At 53.9% G+C, this 17,779-nt stretch overlaps 7 protein-coding genes across 7 annotated transcripts; 5 read left to right on the top strand and 2 right to left on the bottom strand.

Annotated features, from left to right (window-relative positions):
- Positions 1-1,466: 1,466 nt before the first annotated feature.
- Positions 1,467-2,717, top strand: PG985_006905 (uncharacterized protein; the record flags this gene model as incomplete). The annotated part of the gene is made up of 2 exons (XM_066826674.1): positions 1,467-1,846; positions 2,054-2,717. The coding sequence occupies 2 exons, from the start codon at positions 1,467-1,469 to the stop codon at positions 2,715-2,717; spliced, it is 1,044 nt and encodes a 347-aa protein (XP_066686281.1).
- Positions 2,718-3,486: 769 nt separating this feature from the next.
- Positions 3,487-4,332, top strand: PG985_006906 (putative alanyl-tRNA synthetase; the record flags this gene model as incomplete). Its single annotated transcript, XM_066826675.1, has 1 exon — positions 3,487-4,332. One exon carries the CDS (start codon positions 3,487-3,489, stop codon positions 4,330-4,332), a length of 846 nt encoding a protein of 281 aa, XP_066686282.1.
- A 245-nt stretch (positions 4,333-4,577) lies between these two features.
- PG985_006907 (amidohydrolase) lies at positions 4,578-6,378 on the bottom strand (the record flags this gene model as incomplete). Its single annotated transcript, XM_066826676.1, has 2 exons — positions 4,578-5,825; positions 5,893-6,378. 2 exons carry the CDS (start codon positions 6,376-6,378, stop codon positions 4,578-4,580), a joined length of 1,734 nt encoding a protein of 577 aa, XP_066686283.1.
- Positions 6,379-7,334: 956 nt separating this feature from the next.
- On the top strand, positions 7,335-8,243 carry PG985_006908 (uncharacterized protein; the record flags this gene model as incomplete). Its single annotated transcript, XM_066826677.1, has 2 exons — positions 7,335-7,836; positions 7,912-8,243. The coding sequence occupies 2 exons, from the start codon at positions 7,335-7,337 to the stop codon at positions 8,241-8,243; spliced, it is 834 nt and encodes a 277-aa protein (XP_066686284.1).
- Positions 8,244-9,235: 992 nt separating this feature from the next.
- On the top strand, positions 9,236-9,536 carry PG985_006909 (uncharacterized protein; the record flags this gene model as incomplete). Its single annotated transcript, XM_066826678.1, has 2 exons — positions 9,236-9,400; positions 9,468-9,536. 2 exons carry the CDS (start codon positions 9,236-9,238, stop codon positions 9,534-9,536), a joined length of 234 nt encoding a protein of 77 aa, XP_066686285.1.
- Positions 9,537-10,676: 1,140 nt separating this feature from the next.
- Positions 10,677-11,486, bottom strand: PG985_006910 (uncharacterized protein; the record flags this gene model as incomplete). The annotated part of the gene is made up of 1 exon (XM_066826679.1): positions 10,677-11,486. One exon carries the CDS (start codon positions 11,484-11,486, stop codon positions 10,677-10,679), a length of 810 nt encoding a protein of 269 aa, XP_066686286.1.
- A 2,317-nt stretch (positions 11,487-13,803) lies between these two features.
- On the top strand, positions 13,804-17,389 carry PG985_006911 (chromatin remodelling complex atpase chain isw1; the record flags this gene model as incomplete). The annotated part of the gene is made up of 4 exons (XM_066826680.1): positions 13,804-13,893; positions 13,981-14,139; positions 14,223-17,201; positions 17,258-17,389. The coding sequence occupies 4 exons, from the start codon at positions 13,804-13,806 to the stop codon at positions 17,387-17,389; spliced, it is 3,360 nt and encodes a 1,119-aa protein (XP_066686287.1).
- Between the last annotated feature and the right edge of the window lie 390 nt (positions 17,390-17,779).

Raw genomic sequence — 17,779 nt, forward strand, 5'->3', positions numbered from 1 at the left:
GTAGTACTCACTGACTACTCACTCCCTTCTCTGGGTTAATGTAGCTCTCGATGCAATACAGAAGTCAGGTAACAGGCAGGAGGCTCTTCTATATCGATGCGGTAACCTGCGAGGGTTCCTTTGGTGTTCATATGAAATCAGTAGTTTTTGGAAACGAATAAGAAGATCCAAGGAACTGTCGGCCTTGACTCGTTCTCTTGTGCAGGCAAATTTGCAGCTAGCCAAAGCCGGCAACGACGAAACATCGTGCGCTTCTGACTACATCTTGGCATTAGTTCCTTGACTCGTCGTGGTGTCTAGTCCACTCCGTTGTCATCGGGGGTGGCCTCGTCCACAGGCATCGCGATGACAGCCAGCCGGTGCGAGTCACGAACCTCGCGACTGATGACCCGGGGTCTTTATCTCTGTCGGTGTCTAGAACGTCATGAAACGCATCCCTCGAACGCAGACACACAGCCGGAATACTATACAGCAAATGCATGCCTATTCCGCTCATGAGGAGGGTGTGTTTTATGGCCTTTGTTGTTGTTTAAATGCCAGGCATACTCTCACGTCCTCACCACCACCACCTCCTCCGCCGTCCTCGCTTCCCATTTCGTGCATTTTCCATACATACTTTCCTAACCTACATGGCCTCGATACCAAAGAGAGCAAAACACCCCTGCCAGACCCACCGTCGCCGGTTTCAGAAAAACCCCGAAGGACAGCATGGTAGGCTCGGCGGAACTGGTGGCCAACCTCGACGGTGCCTACAACAACCTCGATGAACCGCAGCCGGTCTGGAACCGGAGGTCGAATATCATTAGCATCACCGTTAGCGTTCAGGTACGCCCCCGATAAGCCTTAAAAGCGCCCCCGCCCCGCCGCCCCAAGTGCCCGGGCCTGGCCTAAGAAAAAGAAGAAGGAAAAAAAGTCACTGACTTTGCTTTTTGTTTTGGTTGCTGCCAGGCATTGACTTGCGCGTGCGCCGGCGCCCGATTGTATTCGCGTGCTAAGAGCCTGCGAGCCTTGTGGTGGGATGACTATCTCGTCCTGGCCGTATTAGTACGTCGAGCCGCCTGCCCCTGACGATCCCCTTTGCATTAGTGAATATTGAACCGAACCCAGCTAACACCCAGGCTCCACTACTCGAACTAGATCTGTTGTATCGTCGGGTCGACCATAATGTGCCTTTGTATGTCATACCTAGCATGGGAGAAAGAAAAGAGAAAAAAATCTCCAGTCACGAACACGGAGTATTGGCTGGCTGGCTGGTTGGCTGACACTGACTTGCGACCAACAGCCACGGCCCATGGCATGGGTCAACACGTCGTGGACATTTCGGCCATGGAACTTGCCAATTTCCTCCTTGTAAGAGACAAAGTCTGCCCAACCCAGCCAGGCCGGGAGAAAGATAGATGCTAACGGGCGGGCGCGGCGGGAATTGCAACAAACAGCTACACTACGTTGGCATGGGCACCTTCATCATGTCCAGTGTATGTGTCAAACTCGCCCTGCTGTTCCAGTACCTCCGCATTTTCTCCGACCGGCCCCAGATGACGAGGCTTTGCCAGGGCCTCATCGTCTTCACCGTGCTCTACGGGTTCGTCATCTCCTTCATGGCCTGGTTCCCCTGCTTCCCGCCCGTGGCCCTCTGGGACACGTCTCGGCCGCCGGGCAGGGCCAGGTGCTACGGCTTCGGCGCCTCGACCGCCGAGGGTCTCTATCACACCTTTGTCACCGTGACGGGCACCAACGTCATGTTGAACCTCGCCATCCTCGTTGTCGCCATTCCACTGTACTTCCGCAAGGGGGTCGATGCCCGCTCGAGGTGGTGCCTGACTGCCATGTTGATCATGGGCGGATTGTGAGTATTTAAGACTTGGCCATGACCTCTCTCTCCCCCCCTCTTACTCTCTCTCCTTCCTTTCCCCTCCATTCTTCCTCGTATTGCGAATTGGCAGCGGAATATCGAACAAGGGGTATATATATCCTAATAGATGGGCCAATGGGCCGTATGTTGTTGTTGGCTGGCTGGCTAATCTCAGTCTTCTCTTTGCTCCCCCTGATTTAGTGTCAACACTATGGCAATCTGGCGGCTCGTCCACGTCCAACGTATGTGGGCCAAGTCAGGCGCCTACCCGACCTTCGACCCGACCTGGTACGCGCCGACGACGGTGATGCTCGCCGTGCTCGAGGTCAACGGCGCCACCGTCTGCGCCGCCATCCCCATCGCGGGGTCGCGCCTGCCGCGGCCCCCATCGCTTTCCTCTTCATCGACCTCGCCTTCGCCTTCGCCTTCGCCTTCGCCGTCCTCCTCTTCTTCTTCATTAGGAGACGGCGCTGGCGCCTCCAAGGGCATCATGGTGACGAGGGACATCCGGATCGAGCGCACGCTGCGCTGCCCGGCCGCGTGCGACCACCACGAGGACAGCGACCGCGACCGCAAGTACGAGCCCGGCCTATGCCCCTCGCCGCCATCGGGGTGGCGACTTGGCGGTGGCGGCGAGAGGCGCGCCAGCCGGGCCGACAGCAAATTCAGCGACGTGACCGTCACGGCCAAGAGCGGCGGCAGCAGCAGCAGCAGCAGGGTGCCGGAAGTGGAGCACACATGCCGCCACTTCGGCAGCGCGAACTCGCACTATCGCGACTCCTTCGTCCGGGCGCAGGTCGATCCTTTCGATACCTTTGGGAGGGTGCGGTCAGTGGTTACGGCTGGTCCTTCGTCAGATCAGTAGAAGGCGTGCTGAATGCTTCCAGTTTTCCGGGGCCCGCTTAGGCTTAGCGTCTCAATCATATTGCAGTCACAATCAGAAAACAGCATATATACCTATGTAGATATATAAATATATATTACAACGGCCCCTTCTGACCTCTGACCATCAAGTTTGTCTGGCTTGACGTCGGCTCTGCGATCATGTGGCCCGGAAGGGTTAGAGTAGACATTCGGTTGATGTACCTACATACGTAAGTACCTACTAGAAACTCACCAGGTACTTTTCCCAGGAACGAATAGAGTACCAATTGATGGATCAGTCTGAAATAAGGCGACCATGCATGTTTCTGTACCAATGGAATGCAATGGAACTTCGTCTAGGATGTATTTAGAGCCTCTCGAATTTTGACGGTCCGACATAGGGGAAAATGCGTTTGTCGTGTCGAATCTGCGCCCTTCTGCAAAGTCATCGCACCTGCCCTTTGGGGTTAGTCAGCATGCGCAGGTACTTGATTTTAGGTCAATAAGAGGTAGGTACAGATGATTGCTCCTAAGCAGCTTCCTACTGATGAGGATAACAACTGCAACTACATATCGGGCCACCACCAGTAAATGATTTTCTCCCCTCTCTTGAAATTCAACAACTGCACGGAAACACCCCAGAGCTTCTAGAATAGGAGGAAAGAGGAATCACAGAAAGGGGGAAGGCCCAATACATCTCAACCCATCCACCCCCATAAAACGCATCGACTCTTTCTTACCTCATCCACCACTCACTTCACTCAAACACGATGCAGCGCACATACCTAGCCTTCCAGCGCAATGCTCACCTCCACACCCTGCAAACCGCCGTGACGGCCGTACGGTCCTACGCCTCGCTCGAGGACTCCAACAAGGCGCTCTTCAAGGGCGCCGTCAAGGAAGGCGATGCCGAGGCCGAGGCGCGCCACCATGTCGTGGTGACGGAACAGACCGTCTTCCACCCGCAGGGCGGCGGCCAGCCCAGCGACGAGGGCTCCATGGAGAGCGGCAACGTGCGCTTCTCCGTCTCGGCGGTGCGCATGAGCGCCGCCAGCGAGGGCGAGGTCCTGCACTTTGGCCAGTTCCTCCGCGAAAGCGAGAACAGCGCCACCACCACATTCCAGCCAGGCCAGACGGTGACCCAGACCATCGACGCCGAGAAGCGCTTGCTCTACTCGCGCTACCACACCGCCGGCCACGTCCTGGGCGCCGCGGTCCGGCACCTGCTCGAGGCCGAGGTGCCCGGGTTCGACGAGCTGAAGGCGTCGCACTTCCCCGCGACGGCGGCGTGCGAGTTCGCGGGCTCGATCGAGGGGAAGTGGAAGGACGCGATCCAGCAGCGCGTCGACGAGTACGTGGCCGCCGACATGCCCGTCGAGATCGGCTGGTGGGACGAGGCCGACTTCAAGGCCCGGGGGCTCGAGCGGCTCATCCCGGACCGCGCAGCCATGGGCATGACCGCCGACGAGAAGTTCCGCGTCGTCGACATAGTCGGCGCCGAGGTCTACCCGTGCGGCGGCACCCACGTCGACAGCACCAAGCTGTGCGGCCAGACCAATGTGCGCAAGATCAGCCGCTCAAAGGGAAACTCGAGGGTGGGCTACGTGCTCCCTTGATACTACTCACACTCCATCTTAAGAGAAAGAAAAAAAAAATGGCCGACCTTGGAACGATACACTACATATAGATGAATAGACCGGGCGCGATTTCAGTTTACGAAAAGCCAATATGTCTATTTCTAATGCTGCTTTCTTTTCCTACGGTCCTCAACTGCTACAAGTATTTCTCTTGTGTATTGCCAACTCCACCAACAGTGTAGAGTGAGTAGAGGGCGTATAGAAAGAGGTACAGATGTTTCTTTTCAATCTCTCTTGTAAACTCTTTTGCCACCAACCCATGTCTCCTTTACTTTAAGAGACCGGAAATCTTCGATGTCGGTCTCCTCCAAGGGCTTATCGAGTACGACCCAGTCGGCAAAGGCCCCTTCTTTGATCACACCCGCCTTGCCTTCCATGAAGCCCGCAAAGGCTGGCCCTTCGCTAAACCCTCGGATTGCCTGGTCGAGGCTCAATGACTCTTGTGTCTGCCATCCCTCCGGAGAGTCGTCCTTACCGCGCCCCGTATGCGGGTTCTTTCGCGTCACCGCCGCGTAGATGCCCTGGAACGGGTCAGACGGTTCCACGGGGAAGTCACTACCCAGCGATGGTCGAATGTCCAACAAGGACCGCATTCGGTATGCTTCCTGCTTTGTCCTCTCCTTGCCCAAGCGCTTCTCGGCGTACGCCATATCCGACGTGGCGTGTGTGGGCTGGATCGAGGGTATGATGCCGATGGAATACATCCGGCGCTGGTCATCGGGATGGATAATCTGGGCGTGCTCGATCCGGAAACGTCTCTGTGATTGGCATTCCGACAAGGACTGCTCGGGACACACCAGTTCCAGGGCGGCTGTCATGGCGTCCACGGCGTTGCGGTTGGCGAGGTCTCCAATGGCGTGTATATTGACCTGGAAGCCTGCCTTTGCCCAAGCCGAGGCGACTTTAATCAACTCGGTGGAGTTAATAAGGAGAGATCCGGTATCGCTGGGGCGGTCGCTGTAGGGCTCCAGCATGGCGCTTCCCCAACTCCCAAGTGCACCATCGGCGAACAGCTTGACACTGCGTATACTGAGATACCCATCCGCATGGACAAACCTGTCCACCTTTTCGGGACAGAACGTGTTGCGCTCGCCGCATTCGATCATGGCATAGACTCGAACTGACCAGTCCTCTGTCCCCGCGAGGTCTCTGTAGAGCTTCAGGTCCCCAGGGTTGACGCCGGCATCGTGCATACCCACCAAGCCGAATTCGTTGAGCTTAGACATGGCACCCTTGACGTACTTCTGCTTCTTCTTGGTGTCTGGCTTGGGATAAATGTTCGTGACCACGTCCATGGCATTGTCGCAGAAAACGCCCATGCCCGGTTCTCTCACGATCTCTCCACCCGGGACGTCGGGCAGCGACTCGGGGAGAAGGTCCAGGACTGCTTGAGAGACCCAAATGCAGTGTACGTCGACTCTGTCAAGCATGATGTATAGATCCTTCAAGGCGCTGTCCTCCAAAAGATCTGCCTGCAAGGACTGGTCAGCAGAGAGACTTTCATCGTAGCCAGGCGGCAAAGCGGCGGCCACGACTCACAGCTGTGGGCATGTGGCCGAGCGCCATCTGGTCCCAACCGACGCCCCGAATCCATTCTTGCTTGGTGCCCGAGGAAGGGTTCTCGGCGAGATAGTCCTTGACACGGCTCCGGACTTGGTCGAAGGAGGAAGAGCCGAAGAGATCGACCGAGTTCAGGAACTCGCCCAACTGAACAAGATGCCCATGGCCGTCCCAAAGCCCTGGGATAACGTAGCCCGGCTGGGCCGCCTTGGCCAGCGAGGAGTCCGGTTCCGACTGGAAGACCTTGGAGAATACCCCAGAGGGTGATACAGTGAAGCAGTCGACGTATGGCCCGGCTGCGTCGTGGGTTCTGACCGACTGGTAACAGTGTGTCTCGGACAGGAAGTAGTCCACGGCCCCTGATCGGGATCCAATGAGACCGGCAATGCCCACTATCGCGGCAGAAGCATAAAGCCAGAGAGGGTTTCTTCCTGCCTCGGAGCGAGGCGGTTCGGGCGGGGCCATCCCAATGCTTCGACGCTCAAGGAATCAGTGCGCTGAAGAGGGGCAACGAGGCCGTACTGCGAACGGACTGGTAAGGGGTTGTTTTTAGCAATTTCCGAGAGTGTAAGTTGATTTTGTGATGTCGATGCGGGCAAGGGCCAATCACTATTAAACATAACAAGCAAGCAGCATCCGCATTCGGTAGGACGGACGGCGTGGACCCACTGCGACCAACTCGTAGATTCTGTTGCATGATGTGCATTCTTCAATTGATCGTTATCGGATAAACGGCCGGGGTCTCCTGCCTGGCCTGATATTCCATCATGTACGAGCATGTGGGTTGCCTGTGACACACCTATGCATATTCGTGCATCGGACCATGTCCACTCTCGCGTATCTGTTCTAGTAGTCAAGACCTGGGAGAAGTCTGGGTACGACTATACTCATGGCTATTCCGTAACTGCATCACACGTAAAGTTGGCAGGTTGGTATAACAAGTGCACACAACTTTGGGCCCAGTCTTTCGTTGTTTAGCTCGTGTAAATGGCTGCAGCGCTTGACTTTGGCCAGTCAGCCTATCCGCCCCATGCCCTTTTCCTTTTCCTTCCCGGAATACTCCCGGCTGCCGGTGCTCGCTTCTGACTTGACTGGTCAATATGACATTGATTACTATCGTAATTTTTGTGCGGCACGATGCATATAGCAGTTTCTGGCCAAGGGATGCTGCGGGGGCGGGGTAATTTGAGGGCGCCTAAGTTGCATCAAGGGTCCTCGACTTGCAGGTAGGTCAGGTTGAGCTATGTCGAACGATGAACACCTATTTGCCCCTTATTACTAAGGGAGAGCCCCAGTAAAGTTGCTTGACAGATGCCATGCAAACACCACCCATTGGTTTGCAAGACTCATTAACGAGATTGCCTGCTCCTCACCGATCTATTGAGTCTTGAAAGCCACTGTCAACATATCTTCAGTCCACCATGTCCAACGTTTCTGAACTTCGCAAGCTTGCCGAAACAGACGTTGTCCAGGAGATACCCAAAGAGCAGTATGGCCCCGTCATCACCAATCCCCCATTTGTCTTCGTCGACGGAACCTTCAACACTCGCGACCTGGGTTTAGTGCCGGGCAGCCCTCTTAGAGCTGGTTTTGTTTACCGGAGCGGCGCTCTCACCACACTAACAGATAATGGCAAGGCCGTTATGTCGGGCAAGCTTGGGATCAAGCGAGTCTTCGATATACGCTCACCCGAGGAGCGAGAGAAGGGCCCAGACCCCGAGATTGAGGGTATTGAAAACACGTGGCACCAGAATGCCCGGCCAGACTCCACGCCCGACTTGGACAAGTTCGTCTCCGGAGTCGGCGAGGAGGGCTACGAGGACATGTATCTCGAGGTCATTGATGTGTACTCTACGGTCTGGAAGGATATACTGGAACATGTCCGAGACAGGCCCTCAGATCCCTTCATGTACCACTGCACCGGTAAGAAACCACCTTCATAGGCCCCGTAATGGCATGCTGTTGTTGTCGGTAGGACAGTGCTTATGCTGTGGATAGCTGGACGGGACAGGACGGGCGTGATCTCCGGGCTCCTCCTCGCCCTTGCTGGTGCATCGCCGGACACCACCACCCTCGACTACTTACTTTCCCGCATTGGCACGGAGCCCGTACGGAAGCATCTCATTGCGTTCGCCATGGCCGGATCCCAGGCTAAGAGCCAAGAGCAGCCGGGATTTTTGAATCTCTGCAGCCTGACAGCGACCAGCTGGAATGCGTTCGTCGACGGAGTGCAGAGAGACTATGGCGGGTTCGAGAAGTTTGTGACAGACAAACTTGGGTTCTCAGCAGACGATGTGATCACGATCAAGAAGAATCTGACGAGCTCCTGAGGGCTGGCAGACTGTTTCGAGGAAGCAGCATAACAACTTCGCGTCCCACCAAGAATAGACCTGTATGTCGTTGTGGCAGACCAACACTAAACTAAAGTTTAGCATTGGTTTACATATCCCGCCGTGTTTCACGGGCCGTCAGGAGCCATACCCAGCTCCATAACTCTATCTTCGAGACACACTTTAAGTAAGCTTGCGAGGCTGTCGTCACTCGGAGCGAGCCAAACCATGAAACTGTTGTTGTGTGGCATGCACCCAATACAAGCTTCCAGGTTTTATGAAAAGCAATCTGTGGCTTACCGCCATGACATCATGCCCAGCCACATAGCGGCTTCTACACAATCTCCACAGCTGACCCTTGCGTCAAGTGCTGGCCAATCAAGCCCCTGATGGCTAGCGTCATAGGGGTCCGAATGCGCTACTGTATCCCAATGTGTGTTTTTGGTGTGTATTGTGTGACCGATCCCCTCTCGGGATTTTGTTCATCGAGCATCGAACGCAGCCCAAAAAAACCTGTTAGGAGGGTGCTGCTACCCCAAGGGTCCGATAAGGATGACTCCATTGCTCCAAAGGGACCCCTACTTTCGGGAAACAGGCTCCAGGCAGGGAAGGCTATCCCTCCATTAGATCACCGGATCGCAAACAGCGGTTCGTTGACCGGGCCCCTATGCTGGAACCCCAACACTTTCCTGTTTGTCTGCGAACGTCGATCTTCGGGATCCTACGTAGGGTTTGATGTCATGGTAGATCTGGATGATGATGGTCCCGGGGGAAGTCTAGACCTTTCTTGCGACGCATCTGCCTTGCAGAAGATAGGTATAAGACTGCTTGGTATTCCTCACTTGGATGGTTAGTGTCTCCTCTCTCTCTCCATAACAATCACTATCCAAATACAAATCTGATTCCTTCCGCCCTATTCACTGCAAGTCATTCTTGACGTATCTACATACCCACATACACAAGCACCATAAAAACCAAACAGCAACTTCATCATGCCTCACCACCACACTACCACTACCACCACCACCCGCAGACGCGGTCTCTTCGGCCGCAAGAAGGTCGTGCACCACCAGAAGCGCCACGCCACTATCGGTGACAAGATCAGCGGAGCCATGTTGAAGCTGAAGGGCTCTTTGACGCGCCGCCCCGGCCAGAAGGTACGACTTTGCTACCCCCTTCATCAAAACCTCACTGGATAAATTGAAGACTAACACATCTACATAGGCCGCTGGCACTCGCCGCATGCACGGTACCGATGGCCGTGGCAGCCACCGCGCCGGTCGTCACTACTAAGCGAATAAAGAGAACATATGTTCTCGACGGAGTTGGACAGGCCTTTCACACTAGGAGTGTATGATACCCTCAAGGACTTGGTCATGATCAAAGCCAGGAGATGGCTTTGAATTGTACTATACGATGATACCATTACGATGACTACGACGATTCTAGAACCCATAGGGTCTGGAATGGGTTGGGAAGCGATATCCTTTTTATAGCGTTCAATGAGCAAGTTATAAACTGCCAGACATTGCGTGAAAAACTTGCATTATTTCAATGTACATTTGATCGAGTATGAATCTTTGAGTGATACTATGGGAATCCTATGAACAATTAATTCATCATATATATGCGGTATCTGTGTCTTATACATTCCACACAGTCACACACATCGACATTCAAGGCTGGCTCTCAAGATATCATGTATCGCCCTTCTAGTGCATCTAACTCACGAGCTTCCGTTTAGTCTCCGCATACATGTAGCAGTTCTTGCCTAGAGTCGTGTGCTTGGACCATGGGCACTACCCCTGAATGAGAGAGTATTGGTTCACCACTATGTTCGATAAGTAGAATCTTCAGTCGAATTTCAAATTACATTAGAAATTATGAATCGAAATTGCCAGCGGATAGTTTAACACGTACACACAACCATTTAGAAGGAGTCGCGATACGAGTTTACCATTGTTCCGTCTAAGAATTCGCTCTTTATGCTACCAAAGTAAGGAAAGCATTTCTCTATGTACAAATCGCGGACAAGGGTGAAACCTCCCGCGGACTCTCTAGCGTTGGTTTGGTCCAGAGAGCCACATAGTGGCAGATAAAGCAAGCCGTATAATCGATGAATCTGTATCCCTTGACAAATAAAGACCTTGAAACCCCCCCTTTCCTATGCAACCGGCCAAGAACGAAAAGGTTAGTGGCGTCCTCAAAAACTCCCTAGGATGCTCCCCAGTACCACATAATGCCCCCCGCCATGCCATGCCAGATATGAATGCATTAGGAAAGAGACGTGTGCGTCGTTATACTATGTCTATGCCCCGAAGCGTATCTGCAGATCTGGGTCTGCTGGCAGACCTGAGGTCTCTTCGCAGATAAGTAAGGTACATGAATAATAGACGGACAAGTGCGTGAATGATAAGACAGTCCATTCAATCATCAAGTGTGCCGGCTGCGTTTGCCTCCGCCGTTTTGACCAAACAGGTCCTTGCCTACGTCGAAGAATTCGGCCAGGTTGATCTTGCGCTTCCCTGTCGTTCTGCTGATATGACCTGTCTTCGGGCGAGGAGCAGATCGGCTAGGTTTGGGCCGGAAGTTCTGTGTAGCGGGGAGGTGATTGGCGGGATCGTTGGAGCATTTGTCTGACAAGTCGAGGTTGGCGATATTGAGGTCTGACTCCGAAGGATAGGCCATTGAAGATTGGAAAGTGAAGGCGTCTTGGGTTGGTACGACGAAATGCGGTGGTGGGGCAGCTACATGGACGCTCCCAGCAGCACTCTTGACGCTGGCGATGTCTGAAGCTGGGGCACGCGGGGCCGAATTTGCCTTCAGTTCTGGTTGTTGCTGCTGTGGTGGTGCCTGGGTTGCTGGCAGGTTGGCGTTGCTGCTCGGACGGGGCAGCTCGGCTGCCGGAGCAGGCTCGGGTTTCATGTTTTCGACTTCGTCCTCGCTGTCGACAGGCTGAGACGAGCCATCGCGACCCTCGTATCGCTCGTTAACCCATAACCTGATCTGTCGTCCCTCGCCGTCTCTCAGGCCGATGTTCTGCTTCTCGAGAAAAGCCAGCAGGTCCTCGAGGCAGTCCTGGTAGCCATCGGAGCGGGCTTTGGTCTGAGCCGCCGCGGATGTTTTGTAGAGTTTTGTGACGGATAGGGCGGCGTTCTTGAAAGCGTCCATGAGTTGCTCTGGCGAATCGAGGCCAGCGGCAGGAGTCTTTGTTGGCGACGTTCCCCGCATGTTGCTGTCCATGATTGCTCTGCGAGACAAGCGAGCCCCGGGCGTAACCTTTGCCTCTCCTTTTGTCGTAGAATGGTCAGTAGTTGGGCGACGACCCGTACGGATTGCCCAGATAATGTCGGACTGGGTAAGCGTAATCCGGATGATGTGGCGGTAAGCAAAATGCTGCTGTAATGGCGCAAACAGCGATGACTGGAAGTCTGTTGTTCACAGTGGGGGCGGGCTTGCTCGCTGTCCTGCGTCGCCGATGTTGGGGGATCCGGTGGGCCACGAATATGGAATCGGAGGGGTGGTTATGGGGTAGGGTAGGGTCGGGTCGGCTAGGCAGGTAGGCGATTAAAGGAATCTGGCCAGCAGCAGCAGCAGTCTACCTAAAAGCAAGCAGCCGATGACGATAACAAGGACAAGGGTCGGGTCGCTCTACAAACGTGCAGACCGGTAGACAAATGGCGTCTTTCAAATAAATTTGTACGATTAGCAAAATCAGGCTCACGAGAAAAAGGCGAGATGGAGGCAAAATGGATGTGGTGATGGATGACGGGAAGGAGAAGATTGATGGTTGATGGTTGATGGACCGGCTGACTGGACTCCCTTTGCTCGTGATGATGCGCTTGGGCCCGGCTGGACAGTGAGATTGCAGCACGTTGCCGCCCCGGTAGGCTACCAACATGAACCGGTTTATTTTAGTGCCTGTACGTACTACCTCCCTCATATTGATTGATGGAGGTACTTCCGATACCTACTTCAATTGCCAATTGTATAGAGGAGCCAAGAGCCCCTCCGGCCGCTCCAACGTTGGAATGTTCCAACCACGTACCAGACATCCATCAGCTGTACTTTCGGCCCGCATCAATCAGCGATTCCGAAGATCAATCCAAATTGACATGAATTGTACATCCGTGCGCAGGTGCATGGCTTTTGGCTGGTGCCAGGTGGGAATGAACAGTCTTGGCCGCAATGGGCCTAGCTTTTAGCCCTCTTCTGTCTGATTGGCCCATAATCCTTATTGGGAGTTCGGATTTGGACCTCATGCAAGCACTTCCACCATCTCCCTGTCCCATTGCTAGCAATCAAGTTTGCTACAAACAGAGCTCATGAGCATGTCGGTACCGCGGATGCGACGATATCGTACATAAGTTGGAATTGAACGGTATAGCTGCCCAACTCTACGGGCTCAACCATTATAGACCAAGGTGACGATAGCAAGTGGTGTTGCCGCCAAGCCTTGTATACTCCGGAGGGGTTGTGGGAGGATGTCACATAAGCAGGAGTGTCTGTTAACAAGAGAACGCGATTGGGATCTACATTATGTTCTTGCTTCCCGTCGGTTTCTCATCTCTCACTCTTCTTGCTGGGGAGTTTTGACGAGGATGCATATGCATACCTGCATCTAACTGACTCCATATGGAGGGTCCGAGACCAAACCTCAACATTAACAGCTATTCCCAGCAGCCATATTGAAGGCAAGACACGTTCAGCCGAAGCCACATCTAGACACAATGCCTTTTTCAAACCCCGACAGTTGCAATGGTTAAGCTGCCAGATAGGATGGGATAACAATGGAGGGAACTCGGCTGGCTCCGTGTCCCTATGCTGCTGGCAACCCACCGCCGCTCTGATACCGAACTTTCGGACATATCATGATGCCGAAATTTAGTACCTGTAGACTACAGCACTGCGATTCGGAGAGCCTGGATTAGCTGCAGTTTGGGAAGCCAATACACGAAGAAGTAGGAACGATGCGAGACTGGGGCGGTATACATGGGGGCTCTTGTAGGATATAGTAGTATACAAATCCATTGGGGTCTTGGTAGATATGGAAAGATGTATTCATCAGCAGCAAAAGATCAGACTGGAGGCCATGGCTGCCGCAATGCAGCAGTGCGTGGTGGCCGAGGACCGTCTGGACTCTGCAGCAGTTTGCTCCATAACTTCTTCCCTGCCCTATTCCTACGTGGGGTGGCCAAGAGGGCAGGAGTCGAGGTCGCTCTCACCATAAACCTGCCCCACTAAACGCCGGCCGGCTACCAATCTTTTCCTTGACTTAAGTGCCGTGCTTTACTTTCCTTACTCCCTCCTCCTCGCATTTCCCATTCCCCATTCAACGCGTCTGGGATTTTTAACAACAGCTCCTCACCCTCCTGCCTCCATCATTCCTCTGCAAACGCGCACATCCTCATCTCCCACCACCAGATTGGCGCCCTTTCTCGAGCGCGTCGCGACTTCGATAAACCGCGTTGGGTCGCGTTGAGTGCTTGCGAATTCCGCTGCAATCCCAACCTTCACCGATTCTACTTGCTTCGCGGTGGGGTGGGACACATCACACGTTATGGCTCCCCGCTCGAGGCCCAGCGCCGTCGACACTGACGCGTCAATGTCGGACGCTCCCGAGCCCGTATCTCGCGGTGGCGACGCCATGGTACGTGCCATCAGCTCCTACCCGTCATTGCAGGGAAGCCAGAGTTCACGCGCGGCGATCAACTATGCTAATCACGATCCATTCTAGGAGGTTGACGAGTCCTTCGACGATTCAGACACAAACCCAAACACCACTGCCAGCAGTGTAGCCGGTGACACAGCCGATGGCCGCAAGAAGAGATCGGAGGCAAACCAGCTGCGCAGAAGCATATTTGGAAAGAAGCATGACGCATTAGGCGAGTCAAAGGTAAATCGCCTCTTTTGCCGCCCGGAATGGGCACGAAACGCTTCTTTGGCTGTTTGGCTGACCTTGGCCCTTTTCAATTACAGGAAGAGGATAGCATCCGCCGATTCCGCTATCTACTAGGCTTGACCGACCTTTTCCGACATTTCATTGAGACGAACCCCAATCCCAAGGTCCGCGAAATCATGGTTGAGATTGACCGCCAGAACGAGGAAGGCGAAAAGTCTAAGAAGAAAGGCTCCAGACAAGGTGGTGCGGCTACGGGCCGTGTTCGCCGCACAGAAGCCGAGGAGGATGCCGAGCTCATCAAGGATGAACGCGTTGGTGGCTCGGCCGAGACGGTCTTTCGCGAGTCGCCAGCATTCATCCAAGGCACCATGAGAGACTACCAGGTAGCCGGTCTCAACTGGATGATCTCTTTGCACGAAAACGGTATCTCGGGCATCTTGGCGGACGAAATGGGTCTCGGAAAGACCTTACAGACCATCTCATTCCTGGGATACCTACGACATATTATGGATATCAAGGGTCCCCACCTGGTCATAGTGCCCAAGTCTACTTTGGACAACTGGAAGAGAGAATTCGAGAGGTGGACTCCCGAGGTTAATGTCCTGGTTCTTCAGGGCGCCAAGGAGGAGCGACACAGCCTGATCAACGAGCGTCTCGTCGACGATGGATTCGACGTCTGCATTACCAGCTACGAAATGATTCTCCGCGAAAAGTCGCATTTGAAGAAGTTTGCCTGGGAGTACATTATTATTGACGAGGCGCATCGTATCAAGAATGAGGAGTCCTCACTCTCGCAAGTTATCCGCATGTTCAACTCGCGTAATAGACTGCTCATCACTGGAACACCCCTCCAGAACAATCTCCACGAGCTCTGGGCTCTCCTCAACTTCCTTCTACCCGATGTTTTTGGAGATGCGGAGGCCTTCGACCAGTGGTTTTCCGGCCAGGACCAAGATCAAGATACCGTTGTACAACAACTGCATCGAGTACTTCGGCCGTTCTTGCTTCGCCGTGTCAAGGCCGACGTCGAGAAGAGTCTTTTGCCGAAGAAGGAGGTCAACCTCTACATTGGAATGTCGGATATGCAGATCAAATGGTACCAGAAGATTCTTGAGAAGGATATCGACGCTGTAAACGGCGCCGGCGGCAAGCGAGAGTCTAAAACTCGTCTTCTCAACATCGTCATGCAGCTCCGGAAATGCTGTAACCACCCATACCTCTTCGAAGGCGCCGAGCCTGGCCCGCCTTACACGACCGACGAGCATCTAGTCTTCAACTCGGGCAAGATGGCGCTCATGGACAAGCTTCTGGGTCGTCTCCGGAAGCAGGGCAGCCGAGTTCTTATCTTCTCCCAAATGAGTCGTCTGTTGGACATCCTAGAGGATTATTGTGTATTCCGGGAATACAAGTACTGCCGCATCGATGGTGGAACTGCCCACGAAGACCGTATTGCCGCCATCGACGAGTACAACAAGCCCAATTCTGAGAAGTTCATTTTCCTGCTTACCACCCGCGCGGGAGGCTTGGGTATCAACTTGACAAGTGCGGATATTGTCATCCTGTACGACAGCGATTGGAACCCCCAAGCCGATCTTCAGGCCATGGATCGAGCCCATCGTATCGGACAGACCAAGCAAGTGGTTGTTTATCGCTTCGTTACCGAGGATGCCATTGAAGAAAAGGTCCTAGAACGAGCAGCACAGAAGTTGCGGCTTGACCAGCTGGTCATCCAGCAAGGTCGTGCTCAGCCTGGAGCCAAGGGCCCAGCTGCCAAGGACGAGTTGCTCAGCATGATCCAGCATGGTGCTGAGAACGTATTCCAGACTAAGGGTGCCACTGGCATAGCAGCAAAGGGCACAGAAATGAACGACGATGATATCGATCAAATTCTTGCTAAGGGCGAGACGCGCACTAAACAGCTAAACAGCAAGTTTGAATCGCTCGGCCTCGATGACTTGCAGAACTTCTCTTCCGAATCCGGTTCCGCCTATGTTTGGAACGGCGAGAACTTTGCTGCAGGAGAGAAGAAGAAGGACATTGGCATGACCTGGATCAACCCGGCAAAGCGTGAACGCAAGGAACAGTCATATTCCATTGACAAGTTTTATCGACAGGCTATCTACGGCAACAGCGGGAAAGCAGAGGCCAAGCCGAAGGCTCCTCGAGCTCCTAAGCAGGTCCCTGTCCACGACTATCAGTTCTACCCTGCCCGCCTGCGCGAATTGCAAGATCGCGAAACAGCCTACTACCGGAAAGAGATTGGCTACAAGGTTCCCCTGGCCGACGGTGACGATGCTAATCTCGAGGAGCGCGAGGCTGAGCGTGCCCTGGACCAGCAGGAAATCGACGATGCTACACCTTTGACCGAGGAAGAGCAGGAAGAGAAGGCCAAGCTGTCGACTCAAGGCTTTGGAGACTGGAACAGGCGTGACTTCCAGCAGTTCATCAACGGATCTGCCAAATACGGGAAGAGCAACTACGAGAAAATGGCAGATGAGGTGGACAGCAAGTCTCCAGCGGAGATCAAGGCATTTGCCAAGGTCTTCTGGCAGCGGTACACTGAGGTGGCCGATTACAACAAGTACCTGCAGGTCATTGAGACAGGTGAAGAGCGCCGCAGCAAGACACAGCACCAACGCAACATGCTGCGAAAGAAGATGCAGCAATACCGCGTACCATTGCAGCAAATGAAGGTCAACTACTCGGTTTCCACGACAAACAAAAAGGTCTACACCGAAGAGGAGGATCGTTTCCTACTGGTGATGCTTGATAAACTCGGTCTCGATTCCGAGAACCTGTACGACCGCATCCGGGACGAAATTCGCGACAGTCCCCTGTTCCGCTTTGATTGGTTCTTCCTGAGCCGCACGCCGGTTGAGATCAGCCGTCGTTGCACCACTCTCCTGACCACGGTTGTAAAGGAATTTGAGGACTTGCAGCCCAGCAAGAATGGCGTCAACGGCAAGGCAAAGCGTGAGCCTGAGGATGAAGAGAATGATGAGGATAGCATTCTCGGCATGGCACCTGCTAAGAAGAAGTCAAAGAACGGAGTCAAGGTATGTTTAATCACCGAACCCCTTTCTAGATGACTAATATGCTAAGGATCTTGCAGAACAAGGCACTCGACAACGTTAAAAGCAGCAAGGCCAGCTCGGCAGCCCCTTCGTCCCGGGCCTCAAGCGTTGCGTCTACCCCATCAGCGGCGCCTGCCCCGAAAAGCAAGAGCAAGGGGAAGAAGAAATAAGCTTGTTGCTTTGTAGCGAGTTCTTCTATTTCAAGGGGTTTGTTTTCATGGGAAGGATCCCGTGTACACATTTTCACTGGCGTTCTGAGTTTTTTATTTTGTTGACGAAAGTTGTCACGCGTCTCCATCTGGTCGACTGAATGACATGGGAAAAGAACTCCGGGGAATGGATTGCTCTCTTTTCCGCAAGGGAATGAAACGGCGTTAAAGTGGTTACTGATGAACGTCTACCCCCCTTCTCACCGTTCGATAGACACAGGCTGCCACTTTGTGGCGCCCTCAGGCTCCACGCATGGAATCCCTTCGTCTAATATTGTGCTTGCCCATCGGTATGGCAAGACTAGATCACGGGCATGTAGGGAACAGGGCTGGAGGGACGTCTGTATGGCA

The sequence above is a fragment of the Apiospora marii genome (assembly GCF_038362585.1).
Source record: "Apiospora marii strain CBS 49790 chromosome Unknown utg000004l_segment0_segment0, whole genome shotgun sequence".
NCBI classification, from domain to species: domain Eukaryota; kingdom Fungi; phylum Ascomycota; class Sordariomycetes; order Amphisphaeriales; family Apiosporaceae; genus Apiospora; species Apiospora marii.